The sequence below is a fragment of the Octopus sinensis genome, linkage group LG2, assembly GCF_006345805.1.
Source record: "Octopus sinensis linkage group LG2, ASM634580v1, whole genome shotgun sequence".
Lineage (NCBI taxonomy): Eukaryota > Metazoa > Mollusca > Cephalopoda > Octopoda > Octopodidae > Octopus > Octopus sinensis.
The window spans coordinates 39,462,519-39,483,631 of NC_042998.1; the positions used below are offsets into that span (position 1 = coordinate 39,462,519).

A 21,113-nucleotide genomic window follows, 5' to 3' on the forward strand; every position below is an offset into this window, starting at 1 on the left:
ACCTTTTCTGAGTTACCTGAAAGGTGATGTTCCCTTCCCTCTCTTCTATTTGTCGATACTTTTGTTTACCTACCAATGCGGTATTTCACTTTAAGGATGCTTATTTACCCATCCATTATGATATTTTGACTGTTGTCCATTGTTTTAAATATGTTTCAGCATTGTCATTCTAGCCTTTTTTTTTTAAACAACCACATATGATTCATCATAAAGAATCAACCTTTAAATAAGAGTTTGGCTTCCACAAGTGAAACCTATACGCATCTTTCAGAAAGTTCCATACCAATTTAATTTTATACAGCATTCACTATTAGTTTATGCACAGGCTATGTGGGAAGACAGAATCAAAGGACTCTGAAAAAAATAGCTCCCTTTGCTGTTGAAAAAAATTAAACTTGCAGAGGAGAAGTTTCAACATCTTCCTTCAATTTCAATAGAAGTCAGGTGGTAGTAGCTTATGGGACCACCTCCAATGACACAAATAGTGAGCAGTGTTCCACAAGGCACTGTTTTGGGACCACTACCGTTCATAATGGTCCTCTCAGATATGCCCTCAACCACACAGCAAGCCACGATCACAAGTTATGCAGATGATACAGAACTGCAATGTGAGTGAGTTGGATGAAATATACAAGTGGGCTGAAAAGAACAGCATGCAGTTTAATGCTGAAAAGTTTCAAGCCTTGTGCTATCAGCATGCAAAACTAAATGCAATATCAATTAATTACTCTGGACCTGGAAGGATTGCAATCCCAGAGACATAATCAGTGCAAGACCTTGGCATTTCATGAGTAATGATGCATCCTTCCATGTGCATGTTGCTAAGTTGGCAATGAAATGCAGGCGGCTCACCGGATGGATTCTTAGAACTTTTAGAACGAGTGATCAGGAAACCATGATGGTCCTCTGGGGGACACTTGTCCTAAGCCACTTTGACTATTGCTCTCAGCTGTGGTCGCGAACCAGTGTCAGATTAATTGCCGAACTTGAGGCAATCCAACAAAAGTACACAAAGAAGATAGCCTCCATGCAGCATATAAGCTCCTGGGAAAGACTCAAGAGATTAAGATTTTATTCCTTAGAGTGTAGGCAAGAAAGGTATGCCATAATATACATCTGGAAGATCCTAGAATAGGGTGCCACTGCATAGTGCCAAAGACTCCAAAATTGTCATCAAGGTATGACAAAATATTGCAACAGCCTGGCTTTGAAGGCCCACAACTCTTCAGTATCCTCCTGAAGGATCAGAGAGACCTGCATGGGGTGGATGTAAAGGTCTTCAAAACGAAACTAGACCTCTTACTGTCAAGTGTCCCAGAATGGAAAGCAGATATTAAACAATGATGATGATGAATCCTTTATGTTTTAGCCCTAAGGCTGTGGCCATGCTGGGACACTCAGTGGAATAAGGTTGAGGCACACACATAGTTAGGGTGGAATAAAATGCACACACAGCAATTTTTAGATGAATACCAACTTTGGTACAGGAGTATTGACAGAATGATATTCGGCTGATGTAATGCAATCATTTTGACCCGGCTGAGTATATAATCCACTCTTGAGCTATTCACACTTGTACATGTACAATTTATTAAATATACAGTCCATGTGAGGAGGTAAATTAAGAATAAATAAGTGACTATTGAAGGACAGGTGTCAAATCATTATGGCCATTTCTAACAAATTCTTTAATTGATAAATGAGTATATTATATCATTATAAAAAAGATAATTGATTGTTCTCAACATATTCCCCCCTCTAAGACTTACACGTTTATTGTGGCAGTCCTTCAATTTTTCTAAACCCTGTAAAAGAACTTGGAAGGTTGGACCTCCGAGCAGGCCTTCCATAATTTGCTTAAAGCCAGGAACTTTTGTTTAAACGCTTTTCAGCTGCAATATCTCATCTAGGAAAAAAAGTCCCTTTAAGACGTAGAGTTTTAAAAAGCACCTGTAGACCTCAAACCAAAGCAACTTAGACAAAATGTTTAAACAAAGCACATTAAGTTTGTTTAATCCACAATGTCTACATTATCAAAGCTGCTTCCCACTCAAATTTTAATTTCTTCCTACTTGCACAGTGCTGTTGCACATCACTACATAGATTTTATGCACATGTCTCAGACGAGTGATTTCCATTTGTTTCACAGGTGACTTAAATATTCAGCACCAATGATTTGAAACAGCAGGAAAAGAACAATTTCTCTCACCTGTCAAAGAGATTCGTTTCACCTGGTTTGGAGACATACAGTGGATTTTAAAACCCTACAGCTTAACCCTTTAACATTTCAACTAGCTGTATTCAGCCCAAATATTCTACTCATTTTATGTTCAAACTGGCCAGATCCAGCCCCTCACACCTATCCTACAATGTCACTATAAAAATAAAAACAATCATATCATCAAAATTTCAAAGCTATAAGATAATTCATGATTAACACAAAACAATGTGAATAAATAAGCAATACATCTGGCAAAGGAACCTGAATGCTAAAGGGCCAAAGAGGCTTCCCATGGACAAAACACTGAATGCCTAAAAGCATTTCAATAAAACACATCAAGTATAAAACATCTACAATGTTTTTACATATCGCTAACCAGTAAACCATTTTTTTATTCTCTCTCTGTTCACTTTTTCTTCTTTCTCTGTTCATTTCCTCATGTTCCTTTTTGTTGAAGAGTGTAGGCTCGAAACATAAAAGACTTTCTCACCTTCCCATGTGTTAAACTAATACACCTGTTTGTTGTGTACACACCCATCTTCATCTTTTGTTTTTTTGTAAATTCCAACTATATAGATATATATATACATACACACACATGTATATACGGTAATTGTACCATCTTCATATATGATTACCATCTATTTGTGCTTCCTCACTGCCAACAGAATTTCTGACTTACCATCCATGGCTTTCTAGATCACTATTCAGCCCCAGTACAATTCTGCACAGCTTGAAGCCCAGAACACAGATTAAAGTTGTAACTTTCTGCTTCCAACAGGTTGGGGCCAGCCACACTGCCAGCCTTCCATCCCCATAGGACTTTGAGTAGATTGAATAACCAATGAGGTCAGCATCAATAAACCTCTGTACAGAACCGGGTTATAGTCTGGATAGATGATTCATCTAAACATGAGAAATATGCACAGAACATTGTTCAATTGCATGTAGTTTTTCCTAAGGCAGAAATTAAACTTGGCAACCACTTTATCTTACTCTCCTTTGAGGTATCCCTGTAGCTACAGCAACACACTTGTATCTGTCACTTCTACACCTTAAATCTCTCAACTGGCACAAAGCCACACACCCTCAATACTACTCCCCACTTCCCTGTTGAAAGGTTTTGTCATGCAAGTTACCTGGGTGACCCTATCAGTGATGGTGCCACATAAAAAAAACACCCAGTATATACTCTGTAAAGTGGTTGGCATTAAGAAGGGTATCCAGCTATAGAAACAATGCCAAAACAGACAATTGAACCTCATGTGGCCCCCTAGCTTTGCCAGCTCCTGTCAAGTTGTCCAATCCATGCCAGCATGGAAATCAGACTTAAATGAACCAATCAGTTCTAGAGAGTTGCTGTAGTTTTCAACAATACATCGTGCAACGATAACTAAGAGTTGGGCAAACTAAGCTTTTGAGAATCAAATATCTTAGTTTAGATACAAATACAGTATCGGCTATGAAGGGTTAACCATACGCCTAGGAGTTTGATACCCTACTATCCAAACCTACATATGCTCCAGCTTCAAATGACCTGCATTTGCACACTTTTTTAATGAAAAGTAAATTGAAAAACATTTACTAAAAGAAATGTAAAATGGATATAAAAAAAATCATTTACTTACTTTCAGATCTCTGTGCAAAACTCCTTTCTTATGTACATAATCCACAGCTTCAACAATTTGATCAAAATAATCTAAAACAACTTCAGGATTCCGCTTCTCTGTGTGTTGTGTGAGCCAGTCTTTTAAGGTTTCACGCTTACACAACATCATTTGTATATAAAGATACATTTTAGGACTATTGTTTTTCTTGTTTTTTGAGACATTATCATCTTTTTTACAAGCCACTTGGTCTTTTGGTTTACTGTCATCAACTGTCAATTGTTTCTCGCTAGGAAAGGGCAGTTGTACTGAATTGTCATAACTGCTTAGTCCCTTCTCTTCACAGCCTGAGTCTTGGAATATTATACTCAAAGATGGTTCAGATTTTGCATATTGCTGAAAAGGAATTCCTTTATTTTGGGTTTCATTGCTACTATTGCTCTGCCTGCTTTCATTTTTGGAATCACTTTGTAGATTTGTGTCAGAGATACTGAAAGAACCACTCTCATCATTTTCTTTATAACTTGAGAATCCACCACTAACACCATTAGTCTTTGGGAAAATATTGGAAAAGTCGAGATCATTGAAAGGTCGCAGTGGATTACGATAAAGACAATCAGCAATATGATTAGTGGGTTTTTCTGAGGTAACACCAGAGGGAGTTGTGGTTTGTGTAACTGGACTTGGAGTAAGACAAACGCTGAAATGAAAGAACATAAAATATTCACCTCAATGAGCAGAAACAATTTTCAACTGCATTCCACAAAATATTCAAATTAGCTTAAAAACAGTTTTACCTGTGTTACTGAAAACAAAAATTTTACTAGAAAAGCTTGAAAAAAAATATAAAAAAGCTGTTATAAATTAGTTACAATGTCAGATTATATTTGCACCTGAGCGCTTGATAACAGATTAGATTTGAACCTGTGTGCTTGACCGCAGATTAGATTTGCACCTGAGTGCTTGACCACCAATTACATTTGCATCTGAATGCTTGACCACAGAGGTTGTATTTTAGACAAGTGGAAGAAAGTTTTATACATACAAACCAATATAAATATTTTCAAGATTGAAAATATGACTAATTAGCCAAGTAAGGAAACTAACGACAAATGAACGAAGCAAGTCATAAGAAGCAGCTCCTTCTAATAATAAAATCTTGGCAACAAAAATAATGGTGAGAATGTGAAAATGAAGTCATCCAATTTCATTGCAGAATCAATTGAAAATCTTCAGCAATTAATTTCAAATTTGAAAGTAACTTTGGTTTTAGGCTAATGGTTTTGTGAGATGACAATTAAGTGCTAAGACCTGGAGATTGAACCAGTAATAACATATGACTTGCGGAAAAGGAGGAAGAAACCATGTTTACTGGATTACTAGAGTAGAAAGTACCATGTCAAGATATCTAATTACCATCAGATCAAAGACATGATCTAAACACTTGCAATAGAGTTGGCTTTCCTAAAGACAGCTGAAAGCTAAAAACAACAGATTAGGTCTATCACCAATATGGGAAGCAATAAAGAAGGTATATAATTTCAGTTCTTTGGATAAGTGAGGAAAATGAATATTGATGGTAACTGGACTAAGCCAACACAAGTAAACTGTCAGATAACCATGAGAAAATTCAAACGGTAGTGACTGAAATAAAGGAAATAAATAATCCATCGTTATTTTTAGTTAACAATTTTCAAGAATGTATATTATCATTTTTATCCCCAGTAACTCTTTCTTGAAGAAAAGAAAAGGTGCAACCACACCTCCATTTATACCTCTTTACACAAACACACACACATTCCAAATGATTCAAAGGAGACTGAAATGAATATTGACTTACTTATTGCCCAGTTCTAAATCCATCTTTTCCTGCCATCCAACAGGTGGGCACTCGAACCAAGATTGGAAATAACGAACAATTCCAGCATGGTCAAGACTTGCAAGTGTGGTCACTTCTCTCATTACCTTTTCTTCGCTGCTTGCACTGAAGAGAAACAAAGAACAATCAAAATTCAAGAAATTTAATTTAAATCAATAGAAATAACCATATTTAATTAAATAACTTCAAAAAATACCTTGAATATTTTTGAATTAAACATATTTAGATTAATAGAGCAAAGTGGCTGAGTTCCTTTCGAGTGCGGAGAAGTGTTGGGCCTTGAGAAGAAGACCCATCAGGCCAAGCAAAATTGCAGTTGTGGCAGATACTGGTGTCACGCAAATGGCACCCATGCCGGTGGCACGTAAAAGCACCCATTACACTATCAGAGTGGTTGGCATTAGGAAGGGCATCCAGCCATAGAAAACTATGTCAAATCAAACTGGAGTCTGGTGCAGCCTTCCAGCTTGCCAGCGCTGGTCAAACCATCCAACACATGAGACAACAGACGTTAAATGATGATGATGATGATGATGATTACAACATAAGCTGTTGGCAGAATATAAGAACCTAAGCCAGCATTCTATATGGCTGAAAGTCCTGATAGTCGTGTATGTGACTCCATAACTGAGGAAATGGGATTGATTCAGTTATACTGGAAAGCTCCTGTCAAATGGTGCCAATCCGAATTTCTCACTATTTCTTCACATGAGGTGCAGTGAAATAATAGAAAGCTTATCAGAGAAGGCAAGTGTTTGTAGCACAGGAGTCATAAGAAAATGACTTTCACAAATGGCCCCAGAGGATCATTAGAAGTAGTGGATGAGGATTGCTAGTGAGGGGACAAAATCAGTAATGGGGGAGGATGTCCAAAGAGTGTAATAGCTAGAATAAGTATAGGATGGAAAAAATTTCAAAGAGCTTTTTTACCTATCTTGGCAACCAAAGGTCTCTTTCTTTCTGAATCAAAGGAAATTTGTGTGAAGCATGCATACAAACAGCAATTCTACAAGGGACATGCAAAGGACGTGTGAAGGTTAGAGCGCAATGAGGCTGGTTATGCTCTGCTGTATGTGTAATGTTAGTGTACATGTTCGACAGAGTGATGGTGCTTTGAGAAAGAGAGGTTAGGCATAAGAGGAATTGAGTGCAGTTGTGCAAGAGAGAGGACTGTCCTGGTTTGGCCACAAGATACAAATGGATGCCAACAGCTCCATAAAGAAAAGGCAGATCTGTCCAAGTGGATGGAAGTGGGAGACCCAGGAAGACATGGGCCAAAGTAGTGAAGGGACAACCTCGACACACTGAACCTTTCAGATGACAAAAGACTGAGATTCTTGGCATCTTGCTGCACTCAAGAAGACCATTCTGCAAAAGTTGTAGCAGAGCCATGTAAAAAGTTCTACACCCAGCACACATGGTAATGTGGTTGGCATTAGGAAGGACATCGAGCCAGAGAAACAAGTTAAACTGGAACTTGGTGCAGCTTTCCAGCTTGTGAACTCCTGTGAAACCGTCCAATTCATGTCTTCATGAACAACAGATGTTAAACAATGATGATGATTTGGATCTTGGAGGTGGAGTTTATAGTGGCAGCTTAAGACCAAGCCATTACATTGTTAATAAATCTTATGCTTAAACCTTATACTTTGAAGAACTTTCAAACTAAAAGCAGTTCATCTCTGTTATGGACATTGATTGGGGAATCTTAGACTGACATATAAAAAAAACTGCCTAAAATACAAAACAAATTTAGAAATTGTAATATATTTATTGTTTAATATCATATTTATGCTGTGTTTTTGAAAACAAATAAAATATATTTTACACATATGCTACCAAAGGGAAAAAAAAAGTGTCACTTACCATTTTGGTAGACATATTCTTTTGACAGCATACTGACAAGAATCAAATTTATTTTTAGCTACAAAGACAATCCCAAAAGCCCCATGGCTGAGTTTCTCGACGTGCTCAAAATCTGTGTAATATCTGTAAAAAGCAAAACAACTTTCATTTCGCATTTCAAAGATAAAGAAGAATTTTTGGGGCCCCACAGAGGAAATTACATATCATATCGCCCGATGCATCAGGGTACTTTTAAATGGGCCACACATCCAAAAAGTCTCTAAGTATTGAATCCTAAACAAACAAGCCTGACCATTCCAATACAAAAGCCACGCCTCTTTACCTCGTCCCCCCCCCCCGCCTTCTCAAACTTTTTTTCTTCTTATTTAGTGTTTGCTTTCCATGCTGGCATGGGTTGGATGGTCTGACTGAAACTGGTAAGCTGGAGAGCTGCACCAAGTTCCAGTCTGGTTTGCTATGGTTTCTACAGCCGGATGCCCTTCCTAATGCCAACCACTCCAAGAGTATAATGGGTTCTTTTTACATGTCACTGGCACAGGTGCCAGTTACATGACGCCAGCATCAGCCATAACTATGATTTCACTTGGCTTGCCGGGTCATTTCAAACACAACATATCACCAAAGGTCTCGGGCACTTATCCCCTCCATGAGGCCCAACATTCAAAGGGTGCTTTTAACACGCTACTAGCACAGGTGTCAGCTACGTGACACTGGCACTGGCCACAACAGTTTCACTTGGCTTGACAGATCTTCTCATCTATCTAGATTTGCCATTTATATATATATATATATATGCGTGCGGGTGGCACGTAAAAAGCACCCACTACACTTACAGAGTGGTTGGCGTTAGGAAGGGCATCCAGCCGTAGAAACACTGCCAGATCAGACTGGGCCTGGTGCAGCCTTCTGGCTTCCCAGACCCCAGTCGAATCATCCAACCCACGCTAGCATGGAAAGCGGATGCTAAATGATGATGATGATGATATATATTAGAGTGAGAGAAACATTTCTACAATTTAGAGAAATGGCATTATCAAAAAACTAGAGAATATTACTGCTTCTCAAAATCACTTAAATAATAATAATAATAATAATACAAGAGAAATTTGGTTCAATTGTCTGAATATACACAGCATAGAAACCCTAAGTGATGTGGGTAGTAGAGAAGTTAGTTTGGAATCCTTGAGGCATGGAAGTTAACAGGGAAACTAGAGTGAGTTAAGTTTAATGAAATGCAGCTGAAGTAGGTGAAGCTTTTGATGAGGAAGTGGGGCCAATGAGTAAGAGATGAAGAGAAAGGAAATTGCGGGACACGTTAAGACATTCAACTGAACTTGGTTGCTGGCTGGTTTGTGTTAAAGGCACTTTTTAATCACCCTGTAAATCTCTGGCATAATAATTTCTTTTAAGATGTTTTGGCCAACATTGGTGCTTTATTATAATTCTTCTAAACAAAGCAGTGAGCTGGCAGAATTGTTAGCATGGCAGCCTTTTTTGCTGTCTTTACGTTCTGAGTTCAAATTCCACCAAGGTGGACTTTGTCTTTCATTCTTTCAGGGTCAATGAAATAAATACCAGCCACACACTGGGGTCAATGTAATTGATTACCCCCATCCCTACAAAATTCCAGGCTTTTTGCCTATAGCAGAAATTATTATCATTCTTTTCAATGATCTTTTTATATTATGATAGACAGAATGACTTTTGCAAATGTGGACACTAGAATATTATTGGAGCAAAGGGTTTACAACTGGGAGAGAGAGTTAGACACAGACAGACAGACAGAAAGAAACAGAGAGAGAGAGAGAGAAAGCAGGACTTACTTGGAAACATACTCGATTTCACTGGGAACTTGTAATGAGCCTGGTCGGGTCAGCTCTTCTTTCGGTTGTTTTGACACAACTAATTCTTCACCAGATTTTGTCTCGTCCTGGATGTAGTTTAAAGAAAAACATAATTAGAACATAAAAATCAATATAAAACCTGAATACTCAATGCAAATTAAATAATGCAGAGGAGAAGTTAAAGCAAGATGATAAATAGATGTTCCCTGACTTGATTCGCTTTATTAATACAGAAAAAATCTCTTTGTGCTTCATTGAAAATGAATTCTTTGTTGCAAGGTGTATTATGTATATACTGTTTACCATGTGGCTTATGTGAAGGTGCGTGGCCAAGTGGTTAGATCAGTGCACTCACAATCACCAGGTTATGGGTTCAATTCCTGGACTAAGGGGCATGTTTTGTTCATGAGCAAAACACTTCATTTCAAGTTGCTTTCGTCTACTTAGCTGTAAATGGATTAGTCTGCAACAGACTGGTCTTCCCATCAGTGGGGGATGTTGGCCCACTCACCTCACCAGCAGGGTGCAATCGTTCATAATTCACCTTTTGTACCTTAATAGCTTTGGTTAGATGAAAATTAGCTTTGAAATGGCCATCAACAACAAATGATAAAATATTGTAATAGATACAATAGAATGCTGATGTCAGGGTGAGAAAATTTGAATCTTTGGCTTGTAATACTCTCAAGCTGACCAGTAGCAACTCTACAGCATATTCTGAGAAAGACTTTCTTTTGCAATCATACAAATTCTGAAAAGTATCATCAAATTTTGTACAAAGATATCTCCAAGTTACTTCCTTTAAAACAAATTTTTAACAAAAATCATTCTTGATATTGATTTAGAAATAAATTTGTTAGAACAACTAAGCAGCTGACAATAATAAGGATGTCTTATTGTGCAAATGACCGCTGACCGCTACTGAGCAAGAATAATGCTTCAGTCTAACAGTGATTCCACTCAACAACTTCTGAAATTAACTGGGATTTAATCTCTTGGGTGTGATTTGCATTTTGCTTGGAGGAATATTATATTAAACAAGACAATTCAGTTTATCAGTAACACACTTGTAGTCGAGGTCAACAACATACAACGTACAAATAAAGTGAATTAAATTCCATTTTTTATAATGTCCTCAGCACACAATGTGCAATTTAGTAATAAAATGGAAATAATATATCTATATCAAATACAGAAAATGAACTGTGCAAATGTAAACAGAATTAAATGACATATTATTTCGAATAAATGTGACATTTATGCAGATCAGACTACATAAATATGATTAAATACTGTCCTATGAAAATGTTTCAAATGAATACTAAACAATGTGAGTGTAGAAAGAAGTTGATGCAGGAACTATTACATCAACAAAGCAAGGAAACATTGATTTTAGACACACTGACATTGATGCTGGAGAGAACTTCTATAAATTTGAGAAAGCAAACATTTTGGTGAAATGTGTGCCAATGCTTAAGTGTTTCTGTGAATCGTTCTTACCAAAATACATGGCAGGATCTCCAACATAGACCGCAGTATAAGATTAAAAGACTCTATCTACAATAAAAAGTTTATTTATTCAATCATTCACCTTCTAATAAATAATAGAGATCAAACTGGATTAATTTAACTGAACAGCCAACATTAATATTTCTAATTTTGGTGATTACAATTAAATAAGTCTTAGACATACATATAACTCAATCTAGAATAATGAGGTGGTGACTCAGCAATAAAGAATTAAACGAGATGATTTTAGAAGCTTATAATTTAAAATTTTAATGACTTGTTGATCTTTACTACTGACACAAGGTCACAGATATTATGAGTGGCAAAAGCAGAGAACAATAGTTGTTGGGCTTCCCAAAAGGCTAACTTCCTTTCTGACTATGGTGGGTTACATTCTTAGGCAAAATCTTCAAATCAAAAGCCTCACCATCAAAGCAATCAACACATCAACAAAACCTGTCATGACTATCCTTGTGAGATTGTCTTTGTAGATCAAGAGTGTGATGCACATGTCTTGTTAATATCCCATGAGACTGTTGTAGCTGAACTCAGCTGCTTTCTCAATGCAAACACGTTCATACACATAACCAAAAGAAAGCAATTCACCAATTTATTCTAATGATGGCACACAACTCAAGGAAGTCAGCAGCTTCAAATACCTTGAGTTCTATGGTGCTAGCAATAAAAAACTTCTTTACATGTGAGTTAAAGGTCTGGAGTAACTGTAACAAGCTCCCCAACAACTAGCAATTAACTGTTTCAAAGTTAACAAAGCTGGCCTTCTTTAGGATGTATGTAAAAAACATTATTTTCTATGTGTAATATGAAGGAGCTTCAAGACTGTCCTTACATACACAAGGTTTCTCAACAAGTCTCAAAACATCTCATGGCATAAGCATAAGGTCAATGAGTAGATTTAAGAGCCAATGCAGGGTAGGCTTTACTGGCCACTGCTAATGTGCTAAATAACAGCCACGCCAGATGTTATACAGTGGAAACTGTGCACCTCAATAGAAGACAAAACCACTCAGTAAATAGCCAGTGAGAACATGAAACTTAAATGAATGAAGTAGAGAGACAGTGTAGAATATCAAGATGCATCTCAGCCATTTAGGTCAGACCACTTATAAAATACAAAAGGAGGGGAAAGATGAAAAGAAAAGAAATTGACTGCGGTTCTTGATTGGGACCACAATTTACTGACTTCAGAAGAATGGAAGATAAATTGCAAGGGCAATTTGGATTTATCCCTGACTCCAGCTGCTGTGATCAACTTATCGAATTTCTTGAAGACATCACCCGGGTCATTGATGGTGGCTCATGGATGGATGTTGTTTACCTTGACTTTGCTAAAGCTTTTGATTCTGTGCCACACAAAAGACTTATGACAAAACTCTCTGCAATGGGTGTGAAAGATGATCTTTTAAACTGGTTCGAGTCCTTCATTCTCAGCCGAAAAGAGGTAGTCACGGTTCTAGGACAGCATTCTTCACTCTATGAAATGTCATCTGGTGTACTGCAAGGATCTGTTTTTGGTTCCCTTTTGTTTGTTGCATACATAAATGACATAGATGCAAACTCAAAGAATGCCACAGTGCTGAAATATGCAGATGACATCAAGCTGTACCTTGAGATAAAAAGGACAGATCCTGAACACTAGATCTTTCCTGCAATCTGACCAGGACACAATGCAACAATGGATCACAGACTCGCAACTCAAGCTGGCTGTGGACAAGTGTAAATATTACCATGCATTTTGGGAGGAAAAACCCAACATCCACATCCTCTCTCCACAACACTAATATCAAGAAGTCTTTTTGTGAACGTGACCCGGGCATTACTGTCAGCAGCGATTTGCGCTGGAAAAAGCACATCTCTAGAATTGTCAAGAAGGTCGAGGGTGTCTTGGCATTACTCAACAAGACCTTTGTCAGCCACTCACCAGCTATCTGTTTAAGCCTCAGCCATATAGTGCACCTGAGTACTATATGGCTATGGTGCATCCACACCTGGAATTTGATTCACCAGTCTGGAACCCCTACCTTGTTCAGGACATTGACCTCCTGGGAACTGTTCAGAGACATGTCTCTGGCACAAGAACCAATCAGGTGGCACTGGCATCAACCACATTCGAATGGTACTGTTTACGTGCCACCAGTACAGGTGGCCAGTCAGGCAGCACTGGCCATGACTACAATTTCGATTTCACTCAACAGGTATTCTCAAGCATATCACATCACCAGACAATTCGAGGGTACTTTTAAATGAGTCGGTTATGTGACACTGGCATAGGCCACGGTTATGGTCTCACTTGACTTGCTGGTTCTTCTCAATCACAGCATATCTCCAAAGGTCTCGGTCTCTTGTCATTGCGTCTGTGAGGCCCAACATTCAAAGGTTGTGCATCACCACCTGATCCCATGTCTTCCTCTTCCACAGATTCTTTCCACTGTTAGGGTGTGACACTTCTTCACACAGCTGTCCTCATCCATACGCAACACATGACCATACCAGCACAGTCGTCTCTCTTGCACACCACATCTGATGCTTCTTATGTCCAACTTTTTTCTCAGGGCACTTACACTGTCATGTATGCACACTGACATTACACATCCAGCGGATCATACTAGCTTCATTTCTTTCAAGCCTACGCATGTCCTCAGCAGTCATGGCCCATGTTTTCACTGCCATGTAGCATGGCTGTTCACACACATGCATCATACAGTCTAACTTTCACTCTGAGTGAGAGGCCCTCTGTTACCAGCACAGGTAGGTGTTTTCTGAACTTTGCCCAGGCTATTCTTATTCTAGCAGCTATGCTCTCAGAGTATCCACCCCAACTACAAACTTTGTCACTTAGGTAGCAGAAGCTATCAACTATTTCACGTCCCCTTTATAATCAATCATTCCAAGATTGCTAACATGTTCTTCTTAATTTTGCTCAAAAGCCAAAGTGAAGTAGGAGAGAATACAGAGTAAGGGCTGAGAAGGATGACTGGTAAAGTTTGAAAGAAGGGAACGACAGAAGGAAACAGAGATGAATGTAGTGAATGGTGAAGAAGAATGAAGCTGGGGTCAATAGTAAATATCAGTTCAGGTATGAGGGGGGTCAAAGAAATAGGAGTGGATGAGGAAGGAGAAGGGATTAAGTTGCAGTTCAGGAAGGATGGACAGCAGCAGAATAACAGTAACCTGTAAATAGATCAGAAAATAGGGAGGTGATGAGTGGAATGAGTGATTTAGAGAAAGAGGGTTCAGAGGTACATAGGAATGGATAGAGGCGGGGGGAGGGCTGTGTCAACTGCAGATATGAAAGAATGTGTTAAAGACAATACATTGCAGTCATAAAAAGGTAAGTGAGGGGGAAGGAGAGATCACTAGAGATACAAAAGAGGTGATCAACAGAAAATCAAATGGGGGGGAGGGGAGATATTGAGAATGAAAGATAGATGTTAAAAGGAAACAGTTCCAGGAAGTGGTTGATCAACTGGTGACAGAAAAGGGGAAGGTGGTGAAATGTGTGCAGTTCTGCTCCCATGTGATTACAGCAGCTGAATAGTGCCATAGTTAGAAGAGTGATGGAGGGATGGATGTCAGGTGGGGAAGACTTAGGTGCAGGCAAAGGCCCCAGAGAACATTACAGATCATATTCTAAATCTACAAATTATTCTTTAATCATGTCATTCTCTAACTGTTGTCTTCTAATCAGCGTACTGAGTGTTAACATTTAGAAAAATGATATTATTCTAATAAAATATGGGTTTCTAGAAACAAGATTATGTGAAATTCAAACTTTTCTGAAGAGCCTTAAAGACAAAGTAAAAAGATCACAACCAAAAACTTCAGTTGAAGATTTGCCATTAGTTTCTACCAACAGGAGAGTTACTCCTAGACTGATAGATTAAAATGCAAATAAATAACAGCATTAGCCAATCAATTACCTGTTCTTGTGAACTGGGAAATTTCTCCGAGGAAGTAATGTGATGTTGGTCATGATCAAAATTATTTAAATTATTACGGTAATTAAGAGCCACAGGAATTGTCACAGACAAGACAATGGTAATAAGCATAATTTCTTTCCTAGAAAATAAAAAAAGAATGAAGAAACACAACACATTAATTACAAACTGAAAAAAATATGAAGTTGGTTTAGAAGAGGTTTCAAAATTGAAACGTAAATAATTATTCTTGGCATTGCTGCAATAAACACAGAAAATTGCTTATTTGTTAATAACTAGATAGAAATAACTAGGTGACGGTATGATAGTGTCAATGTGAATTGTGATGTTAATGGCTTTTTGCAAATGCATTAATAAGACAGTTGTAAATAAGAAAGTGAACTGAGTCACAAGATTGGTTTTTTGCTGTGGCTTCTCTATACTTTAGTTTGCTCTTTTCCAGAGTTCAAAGAAGCATAAAAGTAGAGTGCAGTTAAAAGTCCTCCTGGACCTTTGAAAGAATCAAAGCTAACTCACCACCAATCGAAGTAACTGCCTGAAACATCTTTTTCATCGTCAGAAATTTGTTTCTTTTCCTCATCAAAAAGTATTTTGAAATCAGGGAAAATATAATAACCATCATCTAAAATATACACAAAAATAAAATTTGGTCATCATTTAATAAACAATCGTTTCGTGAAGATTATGACATACAGCAAACTCGATCATCAAAAGGGTTGTGCCAATTCTGCCCATTAGAAAGGAACAAATAATACAATGTAGCTGTAGGTCATAACACCAGGGCAACACCGAGGTGCATTGCTAGTTTATATATTTATAGGCACAGGTCCATGCTAGCATGCAAGACGGATGTTAAATGATATGACAGGAATGGCTGTGTGGTAAATAGTCTGCTTGCCAACCACACAGTTTTGAGTTCATGTATTCTGCTCCCCAGGCTGAGTACACTGTGGTAGAGACAAATGTGTGGAAACACATCATATATGTGTGTATGTGGTTGCATGAAGGTGTGGGTGTGTATGAGTGCATTTGTCTCCATGTCTTGTTATTAAACAAGAATTGTAAACAAGTTCCACCATCATACAAGTGGTCTCCTTCTGCCAAATATTACCTTACTTGTAGTTGGTGAATGGAAGAATGTCAGAAAAATCTATCTTAACCCTTTCATTACTATATTTCTGACCTTATGTGTTTCAATTAATTTCTAACATAATCATAAATTTAGTCTGGTTTCATTAAACAACTATAACTTTTTTATTAATCAATATATTAATCTGATTTTTGGAAGATAATTTAATGAAATGTTCTCAACCAATTCTATACTATAATTTTTGTCACAAAGTGACTCTAATTGCAGGTAGATACAGGTAAATTCAACAAAATATAAAATTATTAAAATTTTGTTCAAACATCGCTATAGAAAATGGGTTATTAGCTAATATTCAATTGGGTATACAACAAAATTTTACGATAGAATTTGTTATTCTGGGTAACTTTCTGATACCCATAATAATATTTATGGCAAAATAGTCTTAATTTCATTTAAGGTTGTGGGAAACCACTAACTATCCTTTCTTTCGCTTTGTTTACACTTAGCGTAACGGTTCGTTTCCGCCGTAATGATTTCAAATAGGCTCATTCGAAAAAGTAAAAAGAAATAGTCTAAGGCTTTACTCTCCTGGGAAAGTCTGTGGCTTGGTCCAGTTTCTTCAGAAAAATCACCGAAAGAAACAGTTTTTAAATTTTCACTCCATTCAGGTGCCAATTCATTTTCTTTATTGCTGTCGGAGCTCTCGGATTCACTGTTTTCACTTTCAGAAAATGAAACATCAGATTCATTATCAAATACCATGTGCTTTTTTTTTTCAGTCATAGTTAGATTTATCAAGGTCTTCAGTAGAAAATCCTTCGAATTCTGACTCACTGCTTGATATAATGAAATTCGTATCCATTTTTTGTCAGAATAACAAATTTTGAAAACACAATAGGAACAAATTTCGGAAAAAAATCTCCCAAAATTCACGGAATTAAAATTACACTTCAATCGTTGTACAAAACTGTAGATGAACTGTTTATGAAGTATAATCACGTGTTTTCACGAATGTACTAAAGAGATTTGCTCTGATATTCTCATTTAAATATGAATAGGTAAATACGGGCGGGTTTGGGCGGCTTGGTCACATGAACCAAAATTTTTTTCGGGCGGCTTTGGGCAGTTTGGTAACAAAAGGGTTAATGATTTCTATCTGATTGAAGGCAAGCATGGAAAAGTGGACATCACTAAAGTGGTGGCAGCAGCAACAATGATGGTGAAAATGTCTTATGTCAACTCCTCCATCTCCAAAGTTATCATCTTTGGCAATTTCGATGCCCACATCTAGCTTTTGCTCCCTTTGCCCTCTCATACTGCTTGTGCAGGGACCACATTATCCTGAGCATCAGCATCAGTTTATGTCCTCACACCAACCCTCTTCACTGCTCACATGCCAGACTTTATTCAGCCATTACTGCATCTTCCTTTATCAACTCACTTGCCGATTCAAAGCAATTCAGATTTTCCTTTTGCCTAATAACCCCTGTCTCCTAATTCTGAGGGACTATTTTTACCCACATTATGTTCTGGTAAACTCCCAATTCTCCCTCTCCATCTTATCAGCCATACTTTTTCCACTCCCCTTCCCCAGTTACTCCTCAAAATGTTGATCCAGTGGAATTCCCTGCCTGCACATGTTTTCTAAGCAACCGTTACCTTGTGACTGTTCAAGATTTCCATTAACAACACAGCTCTCCGCAGGGCCTGTCAAAGTCAGAGGCACACAAGTCCTTCCTCTCCAACAAATAAGCAAAAAAAAAAAACTTGATGCCTTTCTTAATAGCAACGACCAGCTTGCTGTTCCTTGTAATCACCCTACAGACACACACACACACACACACACACACACATTCACTCCTTCACAGATACCACAACCCTTCAATCCTGAAACCAAACCTGCATTGAGGGCATAACAACTTAGTCGTCTTCAATATCACCAAAACAGTTGCTACACATATTAAGGAAACAGTATTGCACCATGCTTATGCAAGAACCACCACAGATCATACACAAAAAAAAGAAACCATCTCAAAGTCCCTACAAATAGTAGACATTTATTTCACAAAGATTTTCAGAAATGGAAAATACCTGAGCTCTGAGTAATTGCTGATTCCCTACAGAATGCAAGTCCAACCATTGTTGTAAAGTGAAAGATTTTCTACTTTTATAACCATTCACTTACACACTCCTTTCTTCTTCCACTTTCTTCTAACTTTATCTCTACCTTTGTCCTTCTCAACTTAAATGTCATCTCAACTTTAGATCATCAAATGCACTCGTTTCTCTGCTAATTCTGCACTAATCATGTTCCCTTGAAGGTGCATCGCTAAAGTGGTTAGGTTATTTGGCTCAAGATTGTATGTCACAAGTTTAATTCTTGGTGGTGCATGTTGTGTCCTTCAGCAAGATACTTTAGTTCATGTTGCCCCAGTCCTATCAACTGGCAAAAATGAGTTGGACATGTTTTTCAAAGGCCAGTCATGTCATGTTCTGTGTCACGTTTCCCTGACAACTACATTATGGGTACGCACGTCTGTGGAGTGCTCAGCTGTTTGCACAAGCAGACTTTGCTGTTAATTTCACAGATCAACTGGTACCCCTATCATCATAACTGACAGAGTGCTATGAGAATCATGTTCACAATTGTTTCTCAAACGTTTGGAACCACCTCTCCATTCACATTTTCCCTACTATTCTTAAACAAGACAAACACATTAATCTCAAGTCTGAGAAGACCTGCAGAGGTTGCAAAACGTAACCTCAACCACCAATTAAAAAAAAACATCAAGATAACATTCTAAAGTTGGGCATTATAAAAACAGGTCCAAGAGACAATATCAACCATTGAATGGATCTCATTTTAAGTTTTTATTAAATCTCGTCAAACTCACCAAATGGATAATTTTGATGCCAAACAGCAACAGCAGTATCTGTTGGGTTCTTTTTCTTGAACGTTTTTCTGCCAATCAGAGGTTTGTTATTGGTATTTGAACGTAATGCTGGAGTTCTGGACAAAGCTAAAATTGGAAAAACCAACAAAATAGAAAATAAGGATTGAACACACATGTAATGCTTTCTTAACAATGGCAACTACAGGCTAGATGTGATAATAAACTCAAGTTTTTGTACGACTAGCATTAGACAGATGAGCAGAATTGAAAATAACGAACAAATTATCAAATGTCATTGATACACAGACAGACACTTACAGGATGCTACATATGGTTTCCAGCCGACAGAAGGTAGATGCTTGAATATTTGTCTTGGAGCTACTTGTTCGACACTCTGGTCTGATACTTGAACATAGGGCTGGTCCTGATGTTGTCCTGAAATAAGTTGATTTAAAATATGAGAAAATAAAAATGAGTTTCATAAGATATTTGATAAAATAGTCAACATAACAATGTAATTATTATGATTTATATCCAACACCACAAAAGTACAACTGAAAGATTTTGTTAGTTTAATCAGACATCAGTATTGTTTTCAAGAAGAAAGTCACTCAATTCTTCCAGTTACAGCAGCAGTCGTTTGACCCGCAAGAAATAGCAGCCAAATCTCCTATCAAGTCCTTAACATCTTTTAAAGGACACTTTAGTAGTCCAAGCTACAATGTGCCTGGAAATAATAAATAAAAAGATGGGTTGGGCACGCCTAGATTTCCTTTAGTCACACATCATGCCAACCAAAGCTGACCTGAGAATTTGAATCAACTCTAGAAATTGAAGTAAATTTAACTTTATATCTGCACTTTTACAAAAAGAATATTTGGTTAAGAGTTTGAAGAAATTTATTCATAAAAAAGTAATTCCAACTCTATACAAGTTATAGGGTTTACAACACCTGAATATAATCATGGATAAAACAGATGCTGGGAAAGAAATATGTAGAATCATTAGTTTTGGTGTGAAAAGTGCTGAGAAGGAACTGGTCAAGAATCATCATCACCATCATCGTTTAACGTCCGCTTTCCATGCTGGCATGGGTTAGACGATTTGACTGAGGACTGGCAAACCAGATGGCTGCACCAGGCTCCAATCTGATCTGGCAGAGTTTCTACAGCTGGACGCCCTTCCTAACGCCAACCACTCTGAGAGTGTAGTGGGTGTTTTTATGTGCCACCGGCACAAGGGCCAGTCAGGCGGTACTGGCAACGGTCACGCTCAAATGGTGTTTTTTATGTGCCACCTGCACATGAGCCAGTCCAGCGGCACTGGCAACGACCTCGCTCGAATATTGTTTTTCACGTGCCACCAACACAAGTGCCAGTAAGGTGCAGCTTTAATTTCTAACAAAATGATTTGCTGCTGCTGCTGTTGTTGTTGTTGTTAAGCAACAAGACGGGTAAGGGTGATTTCACTGCGTCCGTTCTGTGGGTTGGGAGATGTCTAGCAGGTTGGGAGCGGAAGTTCACTTTTCCCAGATCCGAAGGACAAGGAGAGGGTCACTGGCCAGAATGCCTGGGAGGGTTGGCATTTGCAGCGGGCGATGGATCTGTGGACAGTCGTAGATGACATGCTCTACCGTCTCCTCTCCCACCTCGCACTTTCTGCAGGTTCTGTCTATGGCTCGGTTGATCTTGTAGACCCAGTACTTGAGGTCCGGGTGATGACCACTTCTAAGTCTGCTGAGTGTTACCTTCTGCTGCTTTTAAAGAATTTGGACCTGGAGATCTCTATTTCCAGCGACTTCGAGGGCCACCTCCCAGTGGTGTCAGGCGTCAACGAAGAGCCTTTGACTACAATAAGATGACCAATGCTGCTGCTGCTGCGGCATCCCTGTGGGTTTATCATAAGATTCACTTTGTATCACTTGAATCTTCTGATATGAACAACATCTTATTGATTGAACAATCCCTGACTTTTATGTCATTGTGATAGAAAATATAAATTATGTGAAAGAAAAAGACTTCACAGAATAACTGGCAAAAATAAGTAAGATAAAGAAAGAACTATTACAAACCAGAGACGTATTGCCATTTACAAATTGCTAATATAAATTGGACAAGTCCCTGTAATACCTTTTACCTCTTGTATATCGAACCTTTCAATAGGGAATTGAAACTTCATGATTTTTCTTCTCTTCAAAATACTTCAAGTAGGATGTGTGTGTGCGTGTGTGTGACCTCTCATTTC

General features: G+C 38.1%; 1 protein-coding gene across 1 annotated transcript in view; it reads right to left on the reverse strand.

The window, feature by feature from the left end:
• LOC115223006 (eukaryotic translation initiation factor 2-alpha kinase) overlaps nt 1-21,113 on the reverse strand; it is a 65,695-nt gene that overhangs the window by 16,102 nt on the left and 28,480 nt on the right. Inside the window, exons 8-15 of the mRNA XM_029793433.2 lie at nt 19,188-19,304; nt 18,870-18,995; nt 15,402-15,507; nt 14,868-15,006; nt 9,397-9,503; nt 7,574-7,696; nt 5,669-5,812; nt 3,850-4,528 (exon numbers count right to left, since the gene is read on the reverse strand). Of these exons, the coding sequence (XP_029649293.1) occupies nt 3,850-4,528; nt 5,669-5,812; nt 7,574-7,696; nt 9,397-9,503; nt 14,868-15,006; nt 15,402-15,507; nt 18,870-18,995; nt 19,188-19,304 (1,541 nt within the window). The remainder of the gene's footprint in view (nt 1-3,849; nt 4,529-5,668; nt 5,813-7,573; nt 7,697-9,396; nt 9,504-14,867; nt 15,007-15,401; nt 15,508-18,869; nt 18,996-19,187; nt 19,305-21,113) is intronic.